This window comes from Rhinoraja longicauda, chromosome 1 (genome assembly GCF_053455715.1).
Source record: "Rhinoraja longicauda isolate Sanriku21f chromosome 1, sRhiLon1.1, whole genome shotgun sequence".
Lineage (NCBI taxonomy): Eukaryota > Metazoa > Chordata > Chondrichthyes > Rajiformes > Arhynchobatidae > Rhinoraja > Rhinoraja longicauda.
This window is the reverse complement of record NC_135953.1, coordinates 105,661,715-105,685,775: the sequence shown is the minus strand read 5'-3', so window position 1 is coordinate 105,685,775 and position 24,061 is coordinate 105,661,715. Positions and strand designations below refer to the sequence as shown.

General features: G+C 45.3%; 2 protein-coding genes across 5 annotated transcripts in view; both read left to right on the top strand.

Annotated features, from left to right (window-relative positions):
- The first annotated feature begins 507 nt into the window (after positions 1-507).
- Positions 508-8,734, top strand: pomk (protein O-mannose kinase). Of its 3 annotated transcripts, none has more exons than XM_078403972.1 (3): positions 508-740; positions 1,694-3,078; positions 7,897-8,734. In XM_078403972.1, exons 2-3 carry the CDS (start codon positions 2,791-2,793, stop codon positions 8,680-8,682), a joined length of 1,074 nt encoding a protein of 357 aa, XP_078260098.1. In that variant the 5' UTR covers positions 508-740; positions 1,694-2,790; the 3' UTR covers positions 8,683-8,734. The 3 variants fall into 3 exon arrangements, with proteins under 3 accessions (XP_078260098.1, XP_078260107.1, XP_078260117.1); XM_078403981.1 differs by lacking the exon at positions 508-740 and adding an exon at positions 752-889; XM_078403991.1 differs by lacking the exons at positions 508-740; positions 1,694-3,078 and adding an exon at positions 3,115-3,720.
- A 4,147-nt stretch (positions 8,735-12,881) lies between these two features.
- The window catches only part of LOC144595961 (heparan-alpha-glucosaminide N-acetyltransferase-like), a 36,363-nt gene continuing 25,183 nt past the window's right edge, over positions 12,882-24,061 (top strand). Inside the window, exons 1-4 of one of the 2 annotated variants that reach the window (XM_078403957.1) lie at positions 12,882-12,954; positions 12,985-13,167; positions 17,217-17,329; positions 23,238-23,377. In XM_078403957.1, coding sequence (XP_078260083.1) covers positions 12,900-12,954; positions 12,985-13,167; positions 17,217-17,329; positions 23,238-23,377 — 491 coding nt within the window. In that variant the 5' untranslated portion in view covers positions 12,882-12,899. Of the gene's footprint in view, positions 13,168-17,216; positions 17,330-23,237; positions 23,378-24,061 lie in introns of both variants that reach the window. The other variant, XM_078403948.1, reaches the window with a different exon arrangement.

Below are 24,061 nucleotides of genomic sequence, written 5' to 3'. Positions count from 1 at the left end.
TCCTATCACATTCTCTCTCTCCCTCTGTGCTCTGTGAGTCTCTCTCTCTCTCTCTCTCTCTCTCTCTCTCTCTCTCTCTCTCTCTCTCTCTCTCTCTCTCTCTCTCTCTCTCCTCTGAAATACTGCCTGACTCCTCACATTATCTTTTTTTTCTGCACTGCCTGCCTCTCGCTCACTTTGTCTCTCTCTCCAACACTGCCTCCCTCTCATGCTCTCTGTGGCCTGCCACTGTCACGTTGCCTTTCTCTGCTGCTTCCTGCTTCTCTCATTCTCCCGGTGCTCTCTCTCTCTCTCTCTCTCTCTCTCTCTCTCTCTCTCTCTCTCTCTCTCTCTCTCTCTCTCTCTCTCTCTCACTTTCTCTCTCTCTGACATTGCCTGTCTTGCTCACAATTTCCTGTGTGACACTGCCTCTCTGTCATTCTCTCTCCTGCCTCTCTCTCTCCCCTGCCCCCCCCCCCCCCCCCCCCTCTCTCTCTCTCTCTCTCTCTCCCCTGCCCCCTCTCTCTCTCTCCCTCCCTCCTGCCTCTCTCTATCTGTCACATTCCCCGGGACTGCGTGCAGCTGGGGAGAGTTACTTAGTCCCTTTGGCTGTGACACCGCCTCTCCCTCTCTGTCACTGGGTGTCCGGTTGGCCGCGGCCGCAGTCGGAGCCGCTGAGCTGCAGCTGCTAACTGAGGAATGGCGCTGAATGTGCAAGCGGCCAGGCAGGGGGCCGGTGCAAGTGGCAGGACCAGCGCCAGGTCAGTGTTTGCTAGGCGGGTGATTGCTCTAGCGGGCCCGGGCTGTGCTGCGGTTGGGGCTCTCTGCCCCTAGACTGTCCGGGCTGCGGGACAGGGTTGGGCCGTCTCCGCTTCGTCCCATTTAACATATAACATACAACATACAACATGTAAGTATCAGGAGTAGGCCATCTTGTGCTTCGACCTTGCTCCGCCATTTATCCAGATCACGGCTGATCTTTCAGCTCCATGTTCCTGCAATGTCCCCCTATCGCTTGATTCCCACGGTGTCCAGAAATGGTGAACTGGTTGACTGAGCCCCGCATCCTTCGGTGGTAGAGACCTCACTGCCCTCTTCGCGAAGACCTTTGCTATCATCTCAGTCCTAAATGGCCCTGCCCTTATTCTGACACTGACCCCAGGTTCTAGACTCCTCGACAAGAGGGAAACATTCCCCCTCTGCTTCTGGCCTGTGAACCATTGCAACGAAGCAACAGACTAGAGAACGTCAGATCAGGCTTCGTCTGTTCAATCTCCCTCCACAGCAGAGACACAATGCTGGTGAATCTTCCTGCGGTAGCTTTGTGTCAAATATATTTCATTTTAGATGAGGAGATCAAAATTGTGCACAATATTCCAGCTGCGGTCTCACATAATTGTAAAATTACCTCTTATGCCCCCTAGTTAAATCCATTTCCCTTACTAATTACTTGCTTCATCCTTACTGTATGATCAGCCATGATCATATTGAATGGCGGTGCAGGCTCGAAGGGCTGAATGGCCTACTCCTGCACCTATTTTCTATGTTTCATTTTCATGTTAGGGTTAAGTGGTCATTGCATAAGGACACAACTGAGTGTCAACATTCTGTCGATCTGTCGATATTTGAAAAACACTGCCTTTCTGTGTTGTATACTGAAGTGTATGACCTGACGTTTTCTACTTAAAATTCCATCTACCCTGTTCTCACTTAGATCGGAATCAATTGGAATGGAGGCAAGATTCAACTTCAGATCTCCAGTCTCTGATCCTTTACCGCCCTCAGCAACCCACCACCCCAGCCGGAAGGACAGCCTGTGAACCCTGGACATTCCTGTGGACACAAGCCCAACATCAAGGAGTGAAAGCAAAGATTTGTCCTTTCAGAACACCTTTGAAGATGTTGGATACTCCAGTGCACTCGATTAAACACAGGGAAACACAGTGAAAGTGTAATCATCGTGGGATCTGTAAAAGCTGCCAGATTACACAATATGATCAGATAATCACATTTTCAATAATATTTATTCACCTTGCTTTTCTTCAAGGTAGTGTCATAAAATCGTTCACATCAACCTAACAAGATATACCAAGCATGATTTAATGTATTATCCAAAAGATGACACCTCCTTTATCCCTTAGCCCTGTCGAAGAGTATCATCATGAAACTTGAACCCATCTGTCTGTAAACTGGGAGCAAGAAAGTTATGGTGAAATAAAATGGCTAGAAATAAATCCTCTGGAATTAATCAAAAATCTAACACTTCATGAGCAATTCAAGAACATTCAAAAGAAAATGCTTTCATTTTCCTTGAATTCTTTTGTTTATTAATGTGGAATTGGAGAGAGACTTTGTACAGAGATAATGTGATAAAATTTGAAGAAATACATCTAAATAGAGTGGCAATCCTAATCCTTGCATCACTGATGTTGAACTGGAGGATGTTGGGTTTCATTGAAATCCTGATCACACAAAAAGCTTTTTTGTTTAGGTTCAGGAATCAGTCTGAAGAAGGGTCTCGTCCCAAAACGTCACCCGTTCCTTCCCTCCAGAGATGCTGCCTGTCCTGCTGAGTTGCTCCAGAATTTTGTGTCTACCTCAGGAAAAGGTAAAGTGCAGTGACTCACACCACAGAACATTGACTTCTCCATTTACAGTGAGAACATGTTGAGTCTTGAGCCATGATTCATTTTGCACTCCTCAACCCTGCATCCAAGTAGCTGACTCGCCACCAATTCAACATCAGCCTTGAGCTCAGAGTTAAGAAGTCCAACCTTTTGAATTGTGAACCTTTCTGCAGGAATATTGAAGATGCAGGTGACAACCTCTGGTAATCAAGGCTCTTCGATACGGCAGAGGATGACCTTGACGCTTGTACCTCTTATTGCTGTCATCCTTACAGTCACCATGATCTTCAGAAATGAACTTCCAGATGCATTGGGTTGGTTGAAGAGACCAGTAGACAGCAAATCAGTCTCCTGTCCATCTGGGTATTTCAGGCTGGAAGGAATGAAGGATTGCATGCCCTGGTTATCTTGTGAAATGATACAGAGCGAAGTTGTTGTGATTGAGCCAGTTGGACAAGGCGCTGTCAAGCAGGTGGGATCACTATATTTCTTTGATGCTTAATTCCTCTTCACTTAAATCAGCGTTAAATCTTTTTGCTTTCAATTTTGGGAACTGTTGTTGTGGGGAATGGAACATTTAGCTTTTGTAATTGGTTTAGAAATAAGGACTTGCCTTTATAAAAAGCCTCTCACAATCTGATGATGACCCGAAGAGAACTAATTTCAAAATATGTCTTTTATTGTAATGGGAAAATTGCAATAGTGCAGCAAAATTATACACAGTGCAATGCAATATTGAGTGGGGATACTTTTGATGGTGTTGGGTGACATTGATCAGCCGATCTTTTAATGACTCATCTGACAGGTGACACTGGCCAATCTCTTGTTTAGTTTACTTTGGTTTAGAGATACAGCGTGGGAACCGGCCCTTTGCCTGACTGAGTCCATGCCGACCAGTGATCCCCGCTCTCTAACTCTACCCAACACACGAGGGACAATTTACAATTTTACCAAGCCAATTTGCCTACAAACCTGTACGTCTTTGGAATGTGGGAGGAGACCGGAGTATCCAGAGAAAACCCACACAGGTCACGGGGAGAACGTACAAACCTATAAACTTGTACATCTTTGGAATGTGGGAGGAAATCGGAACACCCGGAGAAAAACCAAAGAGGTCTCTTTTTTTATATCAAAAAATACTTTATTCAAGTAATAAATATTTGCTTACAGAACATCTTTTTTTAACAAACCCATCCGACATTTCCGGAGGTTACACATTCGATGCAGGCATTCACTTCCAAATTTACAGACACTTACTTACATTTACAGACATTTACACAGTATCCCTTATTTGGAGGGGCGTCTCCACCACACCCTGCCCCCCATGTCCAGCAGCGGAAGGACCCTAGACTGTGGTCCTCCCCCACAGGGCCTTGGCGTTGGCTGCACCAAGCTTCAGTGCGTCCCTCAGCACGTACTCCTGCAGTCTGCAGCGGGCCAGCCGACGGACAACTCGCTCCGCTGGGAGGTCAACAAGGATCGGGCAGACCAAAGAGCGTCTTTCACCGAGTTGATGACCTTCCAGCAGCACTCGATGTCAGTCTCCGAATGCGTCCCTGGGAACAGTCCGTAGGTCTCGGGAAGAACATACAAACTCTAAACAGACAGCACATAGTCAGGGTCGAATCTGGGTCTCTGGTGCTGCAAGACAGCAGCTCTACCTTCGTGCCATCGTGCCGCCCTGAAATGTTAAAAATGATTACTATCCCAAGCCTTGGGCTTTTGGCTTGAATGCATTATATTTGCTTCAAAGGTGATATTGTGGGTAGGCTGTACATTGGGGTGGTTTACCTCCCCCTACCTGTTCACTGAGCAGAGCACCAATGAAACCCCTGTTTCTCTGAAGCCACTTGGATTCTACTTTTAAAAGGCTGTCCAGGCCTAAAACAGATCTGGAGCTTATTTAACATTTGAGGAGGAATTTACATGTTGTCGGATTCCAATGCAATATTCAGGGACAAATGAGTGGAGCATGTAAAGAGGAATACATTGACTCTAAATTTAGAGGGATTTAACTATTGTTCCTTGCAGAGAGCACTGGAGAATGTGCCAAAATTAAGAAAGAAGGATTCTCAGATGCTGCTTTACAAAAAAATAACACAAAGTGCTGGAGTAACTCAGCGGGTCAGGCGGCATCTCTGGAAAACATGGATCTTTGGAGAACAAATATCTCCTATCCTTGTTCTCCAGAGATGCTGCCTGACCAGTTGAATTACTCTAGCACTTTGCATCAAAATTGAACCTTGTGCCACTGAATATTTCAGAAAGAAAAATAAAAACCAGTAAAGACTATATAGTAAAATAAAAGCAAAGCAAGATGGATGCTGTCCCTCATAATCCCACACAAAATTCTCCCCACACACACTTGCTGGCAGCCCAGTGTTCACCACAACACGATAACATCTCTCTCTTTGAAAATGCATCACCAGAAAACCATACTGTTGTTGAAAGCATAAGGGCTTATGAATGTATATTTAATTTACTAATGGTGTTAGATCACGACATAATTCAGACTGATATATAAATAGCCCTAAGGGAATAGCATTCAGGCAATGAAATATTAAACCAAGACCTCATATGCTCACAGGTTTATGTAAAATAGACCAAAGTAGAGCTTTAAAAACATAAAGCATAGAATAGTACAACATAGGGTGAGCCCCATCGACCCACAATATCTGTGCCGAACATGATGTCAAGTTAAACTAATCTTCTTTACCTGCATGTGATCCATATCCCTCCCTTTCCTGCATATCCATGTGCCTATCCAAAGGTCTCTTAAATGCCACTGCCCCTGTCTGTCTCCACCCCCACCCCTGGCAGAGCATTCCAGGCACCCACCACTCACTGTGTGTAAAATAAATCTCCCCACTCATGTGTATCAATGTTGGAATCAGACCAGACTGATTCATTATCTCTGTTCATTATCTCTGTATCCTATAATAATAATAATAAACATTTATTTTATATAGCGCTTTTCCAAGTGCTCAAAGACGCTTTACAAAAACAGTCATGACATAAAAACAAACAGACGAACTGTCCTGACGGAGAAGCGGCGAACAATTTTAATCTCACAAATAAATATTATAAGCGATGCAAAGGACAAACTTGAGGGAACTCAGTGGCTCAGGCAGCATCTGGGGAGGGGAATGGACAATATTTTGGATTGGGTTCTTCTGACTGGATGCAATAGTGAGTGGGGAATAAGCTTTAGTGGTGATTGGTAAGAATTAAGTATCAGGGTTTCTTTTAATGAGTCATCTAAAAGACTACACAGGTGACACAGCACCATTCTCTTCATGGTAAACTGAAATATCAAACATAGTTATGGGCCCAAGTTGCTGCTGCCTCTGATTGCTCTATTATGGGAGGATGTGGAGGCTATGGAGAGGGTACATGAGGTTGGCCAGAATGCTGCCCGGATTACAGAGTATTAGCGATAAGGAGAGAGTGCACAAACTTGGATTGCTTACTCTGGGATGTCAGAAGTTGAGGGAAGACCTGGAGAAGTGCAGAAAGTTATGAAAGGCAGAGAAAGTCTAGCCAATCAGAACTTTTTTTCCCTGAATGGAAATGTCAAAAACTAGAGGGTATCGCATTAAGATGAAAGGAGCAATATTTAAAGTGGATGTGTGGGTCAAGATTTTTTTACACAGAGACCAGTGGATGCCTGGAACATGCTGCCAGGTGTGGTGGTGGAGACATTTACAATAGTGGTATTTAAGAGACTTTTAGATTGCCACATGGATATGAAGGGAATGGAGGGATAGCGATCATTTGCAGGCAGAAGAGATTAGATGGCGGGACGGTGGTGTAGCGGTAGAGTTGCTGCCTTACAGCGAATGCAGCGCCGGAGACTCAGGTTCGATCCTGACTACGGGTGCCGTCTGTACGGAGTTTGTACGTTCTCCCCGTGACCTGCGTGGGTTTTCCCCCGAGATCTTCGGTTTCCTCCCACACTCCAAAGACGTACAGGTATGTAGGTTAATTGGCTGGGCAAATGTTATAAAAAAAATTGTCCCTAGTGTGTGTAGGATAGTGTTAATGTGCGGGGATCGCTGGGCGACGCGGACCCGGTGGGCTGGAGGGCCTGTTTCCACGCTGTATCTGTATCTCTAAATCTAGATTAACGTGGCATGATGTTCGGCACAGACATTGTGGGCCGAAGGGCCTGTTCTGTGAGGTACTGTTCAAGGTTCTAAATATTCAGTGACACAAGATTTTATTTTAGCAAAGTATCCTGTGATCTCTCTGAAGCAATAGTCTAAATCTTCAAAGTTTATTAAAACTGATTGCCTGCCATTTATCAGTAAATAGGTTGTATCATTTCCTACAGTGTGGAACATAAAAACCATCAATGCCTGAATGACTGTCAGGCATGCTGGAACTCTCTGGTATCATGGAAGGACCATGGAATGCTAGTCTTTATTTTTCTTAAATAAACCAATTTATTAGCACTTTGAGGGATTGTGCTCAGAGGAATTTGAGAACCCAAGTTCAACCTTAGCATAAATGAGAGAATTTTGTTTTAAATATATTTTTTATATTATCCACCTTTTTGTTTTCCGTATGCTACTGAATGGGGAAAATAGACTGCTGGCATGTTTTGTTAATGTGATGCCCTCTAACTGGGAGAGGCCAATTCTTGTTTCATTCAACTAAATGTCAATGTAAGGTAGACACAAAATGCTGGAGTAACTCAGCGGGTCCAGCAGCATCTCAGGAGAGAAGGAATGGGTGATGCTTCGGGTCAAGACCCTTCTTCAGACTGATGTCAGGGGAGGGGGCCGCACAAAGATAGAATGTAGTCGGAGACAGGAAGATTAATGGGAGAACTGGGAAGGGGGAGAGAATAGAGAGGGAAGCAGGGACTATCTGAAGTTAGAGAAGTTATGTAAATATAAATGTAACTTGGATAATTTTCAGTTTCTTGAATTTTGTACCAATTTGTTCAATTCATCTGTACAGATGGATGATTTATTCACACAAGTGGGCTTTGTTTGGACATATCTTTAATTGGGATATGGAATATCCCAGCATGTGGTGGGTAGGAGTCCTCAATTGGCTACATGCTGTAAAGACAGGGAGCAGGAATGGGATGGAAGGAGTTGAAGAGGGTAAATGGTTAACCCATGACATAGCAGCTTTGCTGGAGCAACTGATATCTCTAATTGGTGGGGGCCCATCGTGGACGACAGCCTGCTTGTGTAATCTCATGTCTTGTGGGGTCGAGTGCGGCTTCTAATTAAATTGTCTGCAAGTACATAAGCCAATGTCTTTGTTTAATCTGCAGGTTTTCCTTGGGCACTGGAAGGGAAATAGAGTGGTTCTCTCTCGTCTTGCTGCCTCTAAATTCAGCGATGACTTCTTTCATGGACTGGAGATGCTGAAAGGCTTGCAGAGTGCACACGTGGTTAAACTGCTGGGATTCTGTGAAGAGGATCCCACTATCCTCACAGAGTATCACCCTTTTGGATCGCTCGCCAATGTTGATTCAGTGCTGGAGCAGGAGGGGCAGGGTGACTTTAATACTTGGGAAGTTCGATTCCAGTTAGCTCTTGAATACGCAAGGTTTCTGCGTTATCTGCACAACAGCCCATTGGGCCCCCGCGTTATGTGCGATTCCAATGACCTGATAAAGACTTTGTCGCAGTATTTGTTGACGGCAGACCTGCACGTGGTGGCCAATGATCTGGACGCTCTCCCACTGGTGAATCGAAGTGCCGAGGTTTTAGTAAAATGTGGCCACCGTCAGCTCCAGGGTGACTTTGTCGCTCCGGAACAGCTTTGGCCATTCGGCAACACGGTTCCATTTTCTGATCACCTCATGCCTCCATACGACGAGAAAACAGATATTTGGAAGGTTCCGGATGTTACGGACTTTCTGCTGGGCCAGGTCGAAGGTAGCGACGTGGTCAGACTTCACCTGTTCCAGTTGCATCAGGACTGCAAGAGGCATAAGCCCCAGCTTCGACCATCAATGCTGACGGTTGTGCAGACATACAAAGCTGTTTACAATTCACTGACACAGGAGTCGGAGCTGTTTGGTATTCGCACTGAGATGTTACACGAGTTATAATAAATTATGGGATTCTACTCTTGCAGGGTGCTGTAATTCACTTCATATAAAATCCCTTCAAAATAAGCCGACTCTCTCTGTCAATGCAGGGCAAGGCAAAAATAGAGCAATTTTTGACACCAACCTACATCATCTTGGCTGTGTGCAAATAGATAGATTTCATCTTATCCATAGAAGAAGCCAACATGTCTCCTAATGAATATATACACAAAAAGCTAGAGTGACTCAGCAGGACAGGCAGCCTCTCTTGAGAGAAGTAATGGGTGACGTTTTGGGTCGAGACCCTTCTTCAAACCCTACTGTGTCTCCTACTGTACAGATATGATTTGTCTTAGAGTCATACAGCATAGAAACAGGTCCTTCATCCCAACTTGCCCTTGCTAACCAAATTGCCCTAACTACACTATGCCCCAACTACATTATGAACAAAATGCCCCAACAATCTGTCTGCATTTGGCCCATATCCCTCGAAACATTTCCTATCCATGTATCCATCTGAATGTCTTTTAAATGTTGTTATAATACCTGCCCTAACTATCTCCACTGGCAGCTCATTTCATATACCCACCATCTGTATGAAAATGTTGCCCCTCAGGTTCCTATTAAATCTTTCCCTTCTCATTTTAAACTCACGATTCCCCTACTCTGAGTAAAACACTCCGTGCATTCACCCTATCTATTGCCATCAAGATCTTATGCATTTCAATCTTTAAGAACATCCTCGGCCTCCAGCACTTCAAATATATACAGAACTAGCTTGCCCAGCCTCTCCCTGCAGCCGACACTATTGTATTCATTTTTGATTTAGAGATCATTTACAATTGTACCAAGCCAATCAACCTCCAAACCTGTACATCTTTGGAGTGTGGGAGGAAACTGGAGCACCGGGAGAAAACCCACACAGGTCACAGGGAGAATGTACAAACTCAGTACAGACAGCACCCGTAGTCAGGATTGAACCCGGGTCTCTGGCGCTGTAAGGCAGCAATGCTACCGCTGAGCCATGGTGCCGCCCTGTACTAATTGTATCTTCTGAACTGATTTTATCTATGTATGGAAAAAGCTGATTTGTTTGAATAGCACGCAAAACAAAGCTTATCGCTGTACCTTCAGTACACGCAAACAATAATAAACCTAAACCAAAACCTCAATGATGATTGGACAGAATGGATGTGATGGGCCAAAGGGCCTGTTTGCATGCTGTGACCCCATGATCCTTTTCACCCACCTCTTTCCCCATTATTGCCATGCCCAAGAATATCACTCTCACTGATTTTCCACATCATACCCATGAACCATGATTCTTCTCATCCTTGCCTTCCTTGCATATTTGTGTATTCTTATTCCAGGACTCTTCCCTCCTTCCCATTGCTCACCTTCTCCCCTGGGCAACAACACCCAAATACGTTCTCTCTAATCAATCTCTCCTTGGTGTTGCCACATCCTGTGACTCATCTGCTGGTATTTCTCAACACTCTTGTTATTTCCACTCTGCTTCCCAGCCTGTGACCAACAGCCCATTCCTCCCATGCCTTTACATTATATTAACATTACCTTCAAACTATTAATTGTCCTACACTGTTGATGGTACATAAGAGATAAACTATTTTCCACAGCAAAGGGATGAAGCAATTTACAAGACAGGAATAATATACTTCGCATGGAGGTAGTACAATAGAGATTCGCCAGACTGCTTTCTAGGGTGGGAACATTGCACTGAGGAGAGATTAAGCATTTTGGGCCTAGAATTCTCTCGATCTGAGGGTGGCACGGTGGATCCGTGGTTGAGTTGCTGCCTTATAATGCCAGAGACCCGGGATTGAACCTGACCACGGGTGCTGTCTGTGCGGAGTTTATATGCTCACACCGTGACCGAGTGAGTTTTCTCCGGGTGCTCAGTTTTTCTCCTACACTCCAAACACGTACAGTTTTGTAGGTTAATTGGCTTTGGTAAATTGTTCTTAGTGTGCAGGATAGAACTAGTGTATGGGGATTGCTGGTCGGCATGGACTCGATGGGCTGAAGGGCCCATTTCCGCGCTGTATCTCTAAACTAAACTGAGAAGGTAAATTCATTGAAACACACAAAATTCTTATGAGGCTTCAGAGGGTAGATGCAGGGATGATGTTTCCACTGACTACCAGATGGTAGTCATTGAGGCTACTGTCTGGTAGCCTGCCCCAGTTCATTACATCCACCGTAATGAAGTGCTTCAAGAAGTTGGTTACTGTGAAAATCAACTCCTGCCTTACAAATGCCCTGGATGCTATCTCACTGACTCTCCACTCTGCTGTGGGTAACAGGAACACACACATCAGGCTGCTGTTCATTGACTGGAGCTCGAGTTTAACAATGTCATCCATTCCAAACTCATCACCAATCTCCAAGACCTGGGCCTCTGTACATCCTTTTGCAACTGGATCTTTGACTTCCTCACTGGCAGCCCTCATTCAGTACGGATTGGTCACCGTATCTCCTTACTTATAATCAACATTGATGCACCTTAAGTTTGTGAGCTTATCCGTCTGCTCTTTTTACACTCTTGACTGTGTGACTAAGCACAGCTCCAATGCTATCATTAAATGTCAAAGATTATGGGGAGAAGGTTGGAAAATGGGATTAGGTAACGGAGATCAGCCATGATTGAATGGCGGAGTAGACTCATGGACCAAATGGCCTAATTCTACTCCTATACCTTGTGAACTTGTGACCAGCGATCGCTGTACACTAGCACTATCCTACACACTAAGCACAATTTATAGTCTTTACCGAAGCCAATTAAATACAAATCTGTATATCCTTGGAATTTGGGATGAAACTGGAGCACCTGGTGGAAACCCACATATTCATGGGGACTCTGTACATAGTCAGGTTCGAACCCAGGTCTCTGGTGCTGTAAGGCAGTATCTACTGCTGCATCACTGTGCCACCCTAATGGAACATCTGGTTTGAGTGGTGCCGACAACCTTTCACCCAACACCAACTGGACCAAGGAACAAATTGTTAACTTTGGAAGGGGGGAGTTGGGAATCACCCACCAGTTTTCATTGGAGGGTTGGTAGCGGAGAGAGTTAGCACCTTCAAATTCCTGGACAAAAAATATCTTGAATGATCTGCCCTGCGCCCAGCACCTTGAGATAATCATGAAGAAGGTGCACCAATGGTTGTACTTTCTGAGAAGTTTAAACAGATTTGGATGTCACTAAATTCTCTTGACAGATTTCTATGTACTGTAGAAAGTAACCTGTTTGGTGCATTATGTGCATATTAGGCAATTCAAATACAGGGGAATATAAGAAGTTGTAGAGAGTGGTGGACACAGTTCGGTCCATCATGGGCATAGCCCTCCCTTCTATTGAAAGCATCAAGAAGGCAGCGTCTAATATTGAGGATCCCCAGCATCTGAACTATGTCCTCTTTCTCACTGCTACCATAGGGCAGGATGTACAGAAGTCTGTAGTCCCACATCTCCAGGTTCAGGAAGAGCTACATTCCTACAACTATCAGGTTCTTAAACCAATCTGCACAATACTAATCCTACCTCAAAAACAGAACAACACGGACCACCTCTTGCATACCTCTTGGACTTGTTCTTTTTCCTTTTTTTTGTTGCACATTCTCCTTTCTTTTAGAAATGATCCTGCATATTTTATAATGTATGAATATGTATTATAATGTATAATTTATGTACAATGTAAAAATCTGAAGAAGGGTTCCGAAGGGTTTCTGGGCACCATGTTATAGGAAAGATATTGTGTTCAGAGTAGATTTACGAGGACCGTCACAAGTCCCGCCCACCGCGATGCCCCGCCCCCGCTCGGGACGGCACTCGACGGACTGGTCCCGCCCCTCCCGCTGATTGTCAGTCTAAAGCCCCGCCCCTGCTGACCGCCCGCCCCAAGCCCCGCCCCCCGCGGACTGACCACCCCCAAGTCCCGCCCTCTCCCGCTGATTGACCGCCTCAAGCCCCGCTCCCGCTGACTGACCGCCACAAGCCCTGCCCCTCTGATTGTCCGTCACAAGCCCCGCCCTTACCGCTGATTGACAGTCGCAAGCCCCGCCCTTCGCGCTGATTGACCGCCGCAAGCCCCGCCCTTCTCGCTGATTGACCGTCACAAGCCCCGCTGATTGACCGTCACAAGCCCCGCCCTTCCCGCTGATTGACCGCCCCAAGTCCCGCCCTCTACGCCGGCCAACGCCGGAAGTGGTGGCGGCGGATGCAGCGCCGGGTGCGCCGGGTGGCTGCAGAAGAGGAGAGGCAGCGGTCCCAAGGCGACGAGTCCGACTCGCAGCGGTCCCAAGGCGACGAGTCCGACTCGCAGCGGTCGAGCGGAGCGCTAGGACGGCTTCCGAGTAACCGGGCCGAGGCGGGAGAGCTGATGGAGCCGGCCGGCTTGAGCCTGGGCCTAGTGGCCGCGCTGACAGTCGCCCTGTCGGTGTTGGTGGTGGGCGGCGTGGACCCACGGACTGGCACGGCGGCGGAAGGTGAAGGAGCTGCGGGGGGTGGGGAAGGTACAGGGGGCTCCAGGGAGTGTGGAGGATGTGGGCAATGCAACGGCTCTGTGGGGAGGGTCCGATGCAGGGAGTCCCTGGGGAGATGCGGGGGGGGGCTCTGGGAGATGCAGGGGGGTTCACTGGGGAGATGACGGGGGGGTCACTGGGGAGATGACGGGGGGGGGTCACTGGGGAGATGCAGGGGGGTCACTGGGGAGATGCAGGGGGGTCACTGGGGAGATGCATAGAAACATAGAAAATAGGTGCAGGAGTAGGCCATTCGGCCCTTCGAGCCGGGGGGTCACTGGGGAGATGCAGGGGGGTCACTGGGGAGATGCAGGGGGGTCACTGGGGAGATGCAGGGGGTCACTGGGGAGATGCAGGGGGTCACTGGGGAGATGCAGGGGGTCTCTGGGGAGATGCAGAGGGGACTCTGGGGAGATTTTCTGTTTCTGTTTTCTACTGCACAACCGCCAGCAGCTGGGCTATCTCGATGCAGAGGTGGGCTCTGAGGAGATCTGGGGGGGGGGGGGCGGCTCTGGGGAGATGCAGGGCGGCTCTGGGGAGTTGCGGGGGGTTCTGGGGAGAGGGTGGTGGAGTGATCATGGTGCTCTCCATCTCCCACCTACCCTTGTGGGATCCCCTGCATTCCCCACCATTTTCCCAGGTCCCCTATATCTTCCCTGCCCTCCAGGGGAAGAAACATAGAAAAATAGGTTTAGGGGTAGGCCATTTGTCCCTTCGAGCCAGCGCTGCCATTCAATAGGATCATGGCTGATCATGAGGGATGTACGTGCTGGGGTTTGGGGGATAGGGAGTGGTTGGGCATTCTGGAACAGGTTTGTGTGTCTTGGGAGGATTTATGGAAGGTGGAGAATAAAGCCTCTGTTGAGAGGAATTGAAAGTGGGGCTAGTGCCCCTGCAAGCCAGATTATTGCAGAAGAATTGTGCTATGGTGCACAGGTGGGAGTGAGCGAACCAGCAGACCCTCACTGCAGACACACTGCAGATACTGCAATCTTGAACAAAAAGCAAAGTGATGGAATAATTTAAAGCTCAGGCAGCATTTGTTGAGAGACATGGACAGATGCTGTTTTGGGTAAGGATCCACCTTGGACTGAAGAACGGTCCTGACCTAAAATGTCGACTGTCCTTTTCCTTTCACAGATGCTCTTTGATCTGCTAAGTTCCTCCTTGATGTTTAGTCACCTGTCGGGCAATGAATGGTGCCAAGACTAATTCTGTCCTGATCTCAGTGTGTCTTGTATCCAGAATCTCAGTATGACTTGTGTCTTTTTTTTTTGCTGTCATCTTGCTCTACATAAATCAACTGCTGGCTTCCTTCTTTAGAAAGTGGGGAGGGTGTAAAAGGTGACAATTGAATTTTAAAATTATTGAAGCTTGGTCATCTATTGGGATATGAATGTCGCTGTAATTGGTCCAGCCTGAGGTTCTATTTGGCTATACATTTTATGGCTTGTGAACAGGAGTGAATTCAATTGGGCAGCACAGTGCTGCAGCTGGTAGAGCTGTTGCCTCATAGCGCCAGAGAAAACGGTTTGATCCTGACGACGGGTGCTGTCTGTATGAAGATTGCACGTTCTCCCTGTGATCGTGTGGGTTTCCTCTGGGTGCTCTGGTTTCATCTCATCCCAAAGACGTGCGGGTTTGTAAGTTAATTGGCCTCTGTAAATTGTCCGTGGTTCTAAGATAGAACTAGTGTGAATGGGTGATTGATGGTCGGCATGGACAGACGTTGCATCTCCAAACTAAACTGACAGTGAGTTCTGTTGTCTGACCTCGCAATAGAATGAGCAATAATCAAATGTATAAAACTTCCTGAAGCACATGGTTTGTGAGCAGGATGCTTGCCACTCGTGTTTACGAGTGTGTGACAGATCTGTTGGCTGCCCCCAAGCAATAGTCAGGAGCACCTTCACTTCCATCCATTGTTCACCCAGCTAAAAACTGATTAAAAATGCATCATAATTCTTTAACTGTTCATTCCTGACATTGACAGTTGCTGACAGGAAAGATAGATAACTAACATCCACATGCTTTCCCCTTCTACTTATCATCATTGTGATTAAAATCACTTTAATATTCCCCAATTGCAATTGTTTTAACTCTCTATTTCAGATATTCAGTATCTGCAGTTTTTTAAATTTTCACGGTGAAACGCAGTTATTTTTGCCTTGTAAGAGCTGTACTTGTTTGGTTACTTGTGGCTGGTAGTATTCAGTTTAAAAAAAACATGTAAACATGTATACTTGTATTTGAACAGTTTTCTGTCAAAGTGGGTGTATGTGACAAAAATTGTCAGTGTATTTGGTCAGCACTGTTTTCCAATGGGTGAAGACAACCTATGATTAATGCAGCCTTCTATATATGATTAGACAGGTTTGTAAAAAACAATAGCTGGGAGAACTCTACATGTGTATCTGTGCATGTGTACATCAGTGTAAATATACGTGGAGAATAATCATCTTGTCAGCTTTATAATAAAGTAAGCAAGTGGCTGTCAGGTTGGCACTTCATCTGTAGATAACAATCTAGATGTAGCTTGTACAGTTCTACTTCTTAAACCCTGTGAATGTTAGAATGGGGATGAGGATTGAGAAGTAAAAACTGTGGAGAACTACTGTATTCTGTCTTTTTGTTTTGGTTATATATCAGTTCTGGCTGTCTTCCGCAATGCAATTATTACTGAATTTTTGATTGCGCTATCTTGACCTGGGACAATAGTGAGCTGACTGAACACAAACCCAAATGTTTCTTCACAATATATTGTTGACCTAACCTAAATCTGACACGTATTGCTAGGTCCTATTGGGCTCAGTTCAGGTAGCATGTGCAACTTGTTGAGTTGCTGAAGTATATGTATTGTTTTTGTGGTGAACAGGTGATGAAGGGAATGAATGTTCATGTTGGTCATTGCTTGGTCCTGAATGGCTTTGAGCTTTAGTAGTGTTGAAGCTTGAGTCCATGCATCTAGAAATCTGTGTGATAACAGGTGGAGTGTGGTATTTCACCCATGCTCACCCAACCTCCCTCTGAGGCACTTATCTGGGATTCCCACAGTGGCCTTTTTAATCCCCTTAGAACTCTCAAAACCAGAGTGAAAGCAAGTCATTTTCTATCCTGAGGATTTGCCTAAGACTGAAGTTAAGGTATGCAGGCAATTGAAGAATATTTCATCATATTCAGAAGCCTTTAGGGGGTCACTAGCAGAGATGCTTGCTGCAGAATACCTGGTCTCTCATATTGCAAAACTGAGGTGAGAAGAAACTTTTTCACCCAGAGAGTTGTGAATTTGTGGAATTCTCTGTCACAGAAGGCAGTGGAGGCCAATTCACTGGATAAATTTAAAAGAGAGTTAGATAGAGCTCTAGGGGCTAGTGGAATCAGGGGATATCGGGAGAAGGCAGACACAGGTTACTGATTGTAGATGATCAGCCATGATCACTATAAATGGTGGGGCTGGCTCGAAGGGCCAAATGGCCTCCTGCACCTATTTTCTATATTCCTCATAGCCATAAAATGAATAGACCTGGTTTAGTTAAGTTTATAGTCAATAGGAATGTGGCCGAACTGAGGTCATTACGTATTGAGTGTTGAATTTGAAATGGATCTGGGCTAAGTGGTAGAATGCCTTCGCCAGTAGAGCAATAGTGAATTAGATAGATCTTTAACAATTTGGTAGTTTTATCATTACAAATTTTAATGATAGTGTTTAATCTCAAATTATAATAACATTTTAAATTGCCCTGCAGCTGTGTCTCTAGGTTATTAGTTGAGTAACATAATCTCAAATGTGTGATTTGTCAGTTTAAATGCATTGACGGCAGCCTCTAATTATTAAGCCTTTGGAAAAACAAGTCAAGTGATTGAAAAGGGCAAATTAGCAGTCTTTATTTTGTGTATATTTTTCATAATATCAACCATTCTTATTGTGTCAGGAAAAGTTTGAAGTAACCAAAAGTTAAAGGTTTTTTTTTGTGCCTTCATATTAGTTTGAGTATTATTTTGTGTCGTGACAGAGTTGCCTGACGGAAAGCATCATAAACTTGAGATGGACCAGGCAGCTTTAAGTGTTTATAATGAATTGTCCAAGGAACTCGTCGTCTCCTGGCTGTCAGATCACTGTTACCAGGTAAGTGTGAAGTATGTTGCAAGTTGTTGTCTCTGGTTTTATCAGTGTACTCTCTACAGTGCTCTTTTGTCATAACAGAACTAAACTATTGAGGGTGACAAGATGCCACTGTAATAAAGATGGACGAGTTCTCTAGCAAAGGACTAGTTGTGGCTAATTTTATTAATCAGTATTTAGTAGAGAACTTTATTTTTGTTCCATTTTTAAAATTTCTGTGCATGTGTGCACTTTCTGCTTTTGGGTGAGTTTCATACTGTTGTTTTACAAGGTTTCAGGTTTCTGCTAATGTACATTTGTATAATCGTAAAGGTAAGCATTACTTCGTATATTATTTTTATTATTTGGTTAAAAAGTGTTACTTGATGTTTTTTTAAATTTAGTTACTTGCTGTATTTAAAGTTGGCAACTTGAGATAGATGTAGTAATGCTCCACAGCATGCTATCCTCCAACAACTGTATGTAATCTAATCTTAAAATAATTAGACATTTTAATTAATTAAAATCGTTGAAAATATTAGCGACGCAGTGGTGCTGGTTTCCGACGGGCATGGTGACAGACGCACCACACATCTAAGTCCTCCATACAGCTGGCAAGCTCCTCGTTTGTCTCTACATATGCATCTTCCATCAACGACTTCAGCATCATCTTGTTTGGTCATTCTGGGTTCCGTCTTCCATGGGTGGGTTCCCACAGCACAACCTTGATTGTTGGTATTTCTGGATGGCGGTGGCAATGACCAGCGAGCCTCATCCTTCGCGACCTGATCTTCTTGGTCAGACGTGGAATCTCCCCATAGAGCTGGGCGTTGGTGGTGTGGTCCCTCCAACTGACATTTTGAACTTTTCTGAGCATTCGGGTGTAGATACCATCGAGAGACTTGGACAGTGCTCGAGTGAGAGTCCATGCCTCGCACCCGTACAATAATATTGTCTCCACGGTTGCATGGAAGAATCTCAGTTTGAGGCCCTTAGAAACCCGAGACGTCCAGATTTTCCCCATGTTATTGAGGGATTTCCATGAGAGCGCTTTCCGGACCTTGATGTCATTATCTGAGCTCTGCATCCTCGCTCCCAGGTACTTGAAGTCCTCCACTTTCTTGAGAGATGCACCGCCACTGATCTTAAGAGGCTCATGGTCACCACCGTTGAACACCATGTACTCTGTCGTCTTGGCATTGAGGTGGAGGGCCACTTTCTCACACTCCGTCTCGACTCTGCCGAGCTCTTGTGCCTCCCCAATTTGGTCTGACAGCAGGACGATGTCATCAGCGAAGTCGAGGTCTGACGAGTTGACTGACCTGATTCTTCTCGAACGCCTTGGGGTGACTGTGAAGCCGAGGTCCTCGTGTTCCATTAGCGCCTGCCTCATTGCATAATCAAGGACAATGACAAAGAGAAAGGTTGCCAGCGTGTCTCCCTGCAAGACCCCCACGAGGATTTCGAACACTTTGCGCTCGACATCCGGGGTGACAACCTTGTCCGTCGTGCTTATGAAGGCTTATGGTATCCCTCCCCGTCTCCTGAGAGCCATTGAGGATATGCACTTGGGCACCAGGGCCAAGGTTGTCACCCCGGAAGGCGAGAACAAAACAGTTGACATAACTTAAAATACACTGAACCATGTAAAAGAACAAGGGAGATCGCAGTGATTGCAACAACTATGAGAGTGTCTCACTTCTGAGTATTACAGGAAAGGCCTTTGTCAGAGTGATCCTACAAAGACATCACAGACTCACTGACCAGATACACCCTGAGTCACAATGCAGTTTCTGCAGAGGTAGGCGCAATAGAAATGATCTTCCCCCTGCATGAAATCCAAGAAAAATATAGAGAGCACCAATCTCCATTATACATCGCCTTTGTGGATCTTATGAAAGCTTTTGATTCTGTCAGCAGACGTGGCTTCTACCAGATACTGGAGAAGATTGGATACCCACCACATCTTCTAAACCTCATTCATTTCTTCTGTGAGAATATGCATAGTACAGTGCAATTAGGATGGTGCTACATCGGACAGTTTCCCCATGAGAAGTTGCAGACAGAAGACCAGTGAGTCGACTGTCGTGAACAGAGGACCTACCCGGTAGGCACGACTTGCCGACCGGAACCCGCCTGGAAAGCCCAGCTCGACCGCTGCGGTCAGAGGACCTGTGCTGTGTACTGGGAGCCCATCTGGAAGGCACGGCTCGCCAGCTTGGAGTGGAAGGAGGTGGACAGAGGGTACAAGACTGTCTGAGGGAGGCCGTGCACTGCCTCGACAGTGGAGCGGGTCGCCTGAGGCCCTGCAACAGCCTGGGGCTCGGCTGTACCGGTCACTGTAGGTATGAAGCACTAGGAGAGCATATGGTTCAAGATCCTGGAGGGCAGACGCCAACACCACAGAATGATCAACGGCAGCAGCAATACACTCCCCAATTCAATGGCCGGAGACAACTTCATCTGTGGAAACTGGGACGGTCTGCCAATCAAGGATAGGCCTCGTCAGCCACAGCAGGAAATGCAACCACACATGAAACATTCCCCTCCCCAAACAGGATAACCTCAAAGCTCCACTATCACCTCTCACAGATGAACGGATGCTAACTGTTGAACCACATGATGGGTTCATTGATAATTGGAGAAAATAAGTTTTTACTTGTGATAGTTCAAGTGGAAGATGGCATAAACTTAAAAGACTAAAGGTACAGGTGTGACGCAAGAGAATATTGGTGTATAAATACTGCTGTGCATGTAAAGGGAGTGGAAACAATTGGCTGTTTCAAAATGGAATCGGATAGGCTCTTTAGGGAAAATAAAGTGCAGGTCTATGGGGCAAAGGGAAGGGGACTCAATAGAATACTCATCGGGGGTCAACACAAACTCTTAAGTTCCACTACTACAAGTGGTAGTCAATTGGCCTAGTGAATCTGTATTTCCATTTTGTGATTTGGTTAATTTCTTAATACGTGGTTTTGATATTAAGAAAATTTTAAAATGATACAAAGACAATGAATGTGATTTGAAGAGCATTCCCTGTGGATCTTTTAATTTCACATGGGAAATGTCATTTTTGAAGTTGTGATCTGGCTCTTGTTAATTTTTGGGGGGCTGATCATTCTTGCATATCCACCATAGATGGTGACCTGGTGCCCAGAGCTTCCTGGTCCAGATGTGGGGGACTTGCTTCATTGATACAACAGCAATGTCTGTATGATGAGGAGCATCCAAAGGCCACTGAGCATTCAGAAACATTCACAACTGAGTAAAACTGAACAATTAAAACATTTTAACAATTGTAAAGGACCGAATGAAGCTGCTTTAAAAAAAAAAAAAACTTCTATATTTCTAAAACAAAAGCTTAACTTTTTCTTTATCATTCTTTTCTAACCCCATAGAAAGTTGTTGTCATTGTTTCTGCATCAGCTGCAATGGTGCAGATTTTTTTGTGGTGTAAATCTTTTGAAAATCTCACTTAGATTGAACTCTGCTGCTGAACTCTAATATCTGTTTACTACTTTGATTCAATCTATCTATCGACACTGCAATGCTAGATTAGCTGGAGTTTACCAGCACATTCTGGGTCAGTGATTTCTGCATGTCCAAAAAATATCCAAGTTTTTCTTCCCTGACTCTGATTACTTGTTTATTTCTGAATGTTGTTGCTATGACATTCTGAATTCAAAGTCCTAAGCTTTGCACTGCACATCTATCACCTTTTCCTCTGATACGATATTTCTTTAAATCAACCTCTTCCTGACTTCTGGTCATCTGTCCTGAAACATAGAACAATACAGCACAGGAGCAGGCCCTTCAGTCCACAATGTCTGTGCCAAATTTAATGCCAAATTAAACTCATCTCTGCCGGCACACAATAATAATAATAATAATAATAATAATAAACATTTATTTTTTATAGCGCTTTTCCAAGTGCTCAAAGACGCTTTACAAAAACAGTCAAGACATAAAAACAAGCAGACAAACTATCCTGACGGAGAAGCGGCGAACAAATAGCGCCAGCGTCCTCTCACGTCAGGGTCCGGCAGTAGACAAAGAACACAAGACACACAATTACAATTTTTAACACAAACAGCCATCACAGTGATTGCTCCAGGCACACCCTCACTGTGATGGAAGGCAAAGAAAAGTCTTATCTCCTCCTCATTCTTCTCCCGTGGTGCCACGAGGTGATCGAGGCTCCCGACTTTTGAAGCCCCCACCGGGCGATGGAAAGTCCCAGGGCCGAGCCGAGCAGGCCGATGAAAGTCCTGAGCCCCCACCGGGCGATGGAAAGTGCCGCGGCCAGGCCACGCAGGGCGATGAAGGGCCTGCGAGCGGGTCGATCAAACCTCGCGCTCCGGGGTGGTCGAAGCTGCTATGGCTGGAGCTCCCGAAAGCCGGTCGCCAGCCAGGGACCTGCGAGCTCCCGATGTTGCGGTCTGCAGGGCCCACGGCCGAAGCCTCCGAGATGGTAAGTCCAGGCCCTGCGACCGGAGTCTTCAAGGTCGATCCCAGCTGGAGGCCGCCGACTCCACGGTGTTAGGCCGTAGCACGAACGGAGACACAACACGGTAAAGGTCGCATCTCCGTTGAGGAGGAGATTAGAAAAAAAGGTTTCCCCCACCCCCCCACCACCCCCCACATATACAGAGTTAAAAATAAATCAAAAGAAACATTTAAACGATAACAAAGACAAAAACAAAAAAAAGACAGAGACTGCCGGTGAGCCACAGCTGCAGAACGCAGCCACGCCCCCACATTCTTCCATTCCCTGCATTTCCATGTGCCTATCAAAAAGCCTTTGAAACGCCACTATCGTGCCACTAGGATAGCGGAGTCAGGGGGTATGGAGAGAAGGCAGGAACGGGGTACTGATTGAGAATGATCAGCCATGATCACATTGAATGGTGGTGCTGGCTCGAAGGGCCAAATGGCCTCCTCCTGCACCTATTGTCTATTGTGCCAGCCACTATCACCACCATCCTGCAGAGCCTTCCGAGGAAATTCAGCATTTGCCATTGGGACCAAGCGTGCAGTCACGTTGCAACTGAACACTCTTTATGCAACACATACCTACACATCTTTAAACTTTCTCCCTTTTGATCTTAAAGCTTTGCCCTCTATTCTTTGACATTTCTAATTTGGGAAAAGGGCTCTGACTGTATGCCTTATCTATGCATCACCAATTTATATACTTCTATCAGATCTCCCCTCAACCTCTGGAGCTCCAGAGAAAACAAATCAACTTTGTCCAACCTCTCTTTGCAGCTAAAACCCTCTAATCCAGGCAGCATTCTGGTAAATCTCTTCTGCACCTATCTTTAAAATCTCCATATCCTTTCTGTAATGAGGTGATCAGAATTGTACGCAGTACTCTAAAGTAGGTGGGACCAAGGTTTTAGATGCAATGGCCCGACTTATGAAGGCAAACATATCATATGCTATGCCTACCTGTGTTGCATACTTACCTGTGTTCAGAGATTTATGGACTTAGACCCCAAGATCCCTCTATTCATCAGAGCTGTTAAGTTGCTGTTAAGCAATGCTTCTCTTAATATCTCCATGTGTGACAGCATCAAATTGTGCTATAGGATTTTAAAGGCTTAAGGCAAACCCCACGTAACAACAGCACAGGTAACAAAAATTCACCCTTATGGAATTAATAAATCACCATCAAAATATACGAGATACAGATTAACAACTTGCTCCCCCCCCCCCCTCAGTAAGGCAGGGGTTGCCCATAACTTCTTGAGTTGACCCAATTTAAATGGTGATGGAAGTGATTTGAGATTAAACCTCAGTACATTTCAATTTTCTGGTGTTAATTATTGGTACATCTCCTGTGATGGGGTTTATAATATGTTAAAATAATTGTATAGCAAAGTATAGATTAAGAGCTAATGTTTTACTTGTCTATTTTTGTGTTTCTTAGTGCAAGTTTCAGAACCTTGGTAACGTACCTTCAGAGAAACTTGGAAGACATCAACAAAAACAACCAGGGCATTCAACGTTTGCCATTAACACCAAACATGCAGTCACATTGCAGCTGAACATGACTGTTGAGGTGTGCAGGTTAGTTTTAAATTCACTTTTAGGATCTGGGTGGTGTTGGTAAGGCCAGCAATTATTGCACATCCTTAGTGTCTGAGAATGTGGTCATGCTTGAACCACTGCATTCCTTCTAATGAAGGTTCTCCTACAGTGTTACTTGGGAGGGAGTTGCAAGATGTAGACACATTGATGGTGACAGTCTGGTGTTAAATTTCCAAATCAGGATGGTGTATAACGTCAGGATGTATGCTGGCAATAGTGTTCATATATAGGTGCTGCCCTTGGCCTGTTTGATGTCAGTAATGAACTGTTGTTGGACTAATGAAAAATAATTGCAGTGCATTTTATCTCATTGAAACTTTTTGAATAGTGAAAGGCCTGGATAGAGTGGATGTGGAGAAGATGTTCCCACTAGTGGGAGAGTCTAGAACCAGAGGCCATAGCCTCAGAATAAAAGGATGTACCTTGAGAAGGAGATGAGGAGGAATTTCAGATGGTGGTGAATCTGTGGATGTCATTGCTACAGATCGCTTTGGAGGCCAAGTCAATGGATATTTTAAGGCGGAGATTGACATATTTTTGATTTGTAAAGGTGTTGGTTTATGAGGAAAAGGCAGAAGAATGGGGTTGAGAGGGAAAGGTAAATCAGCCATGATTGAATGGTGGAGTAGACTTGATGGGCTGAATGGCCTAATTCTGCTCCTG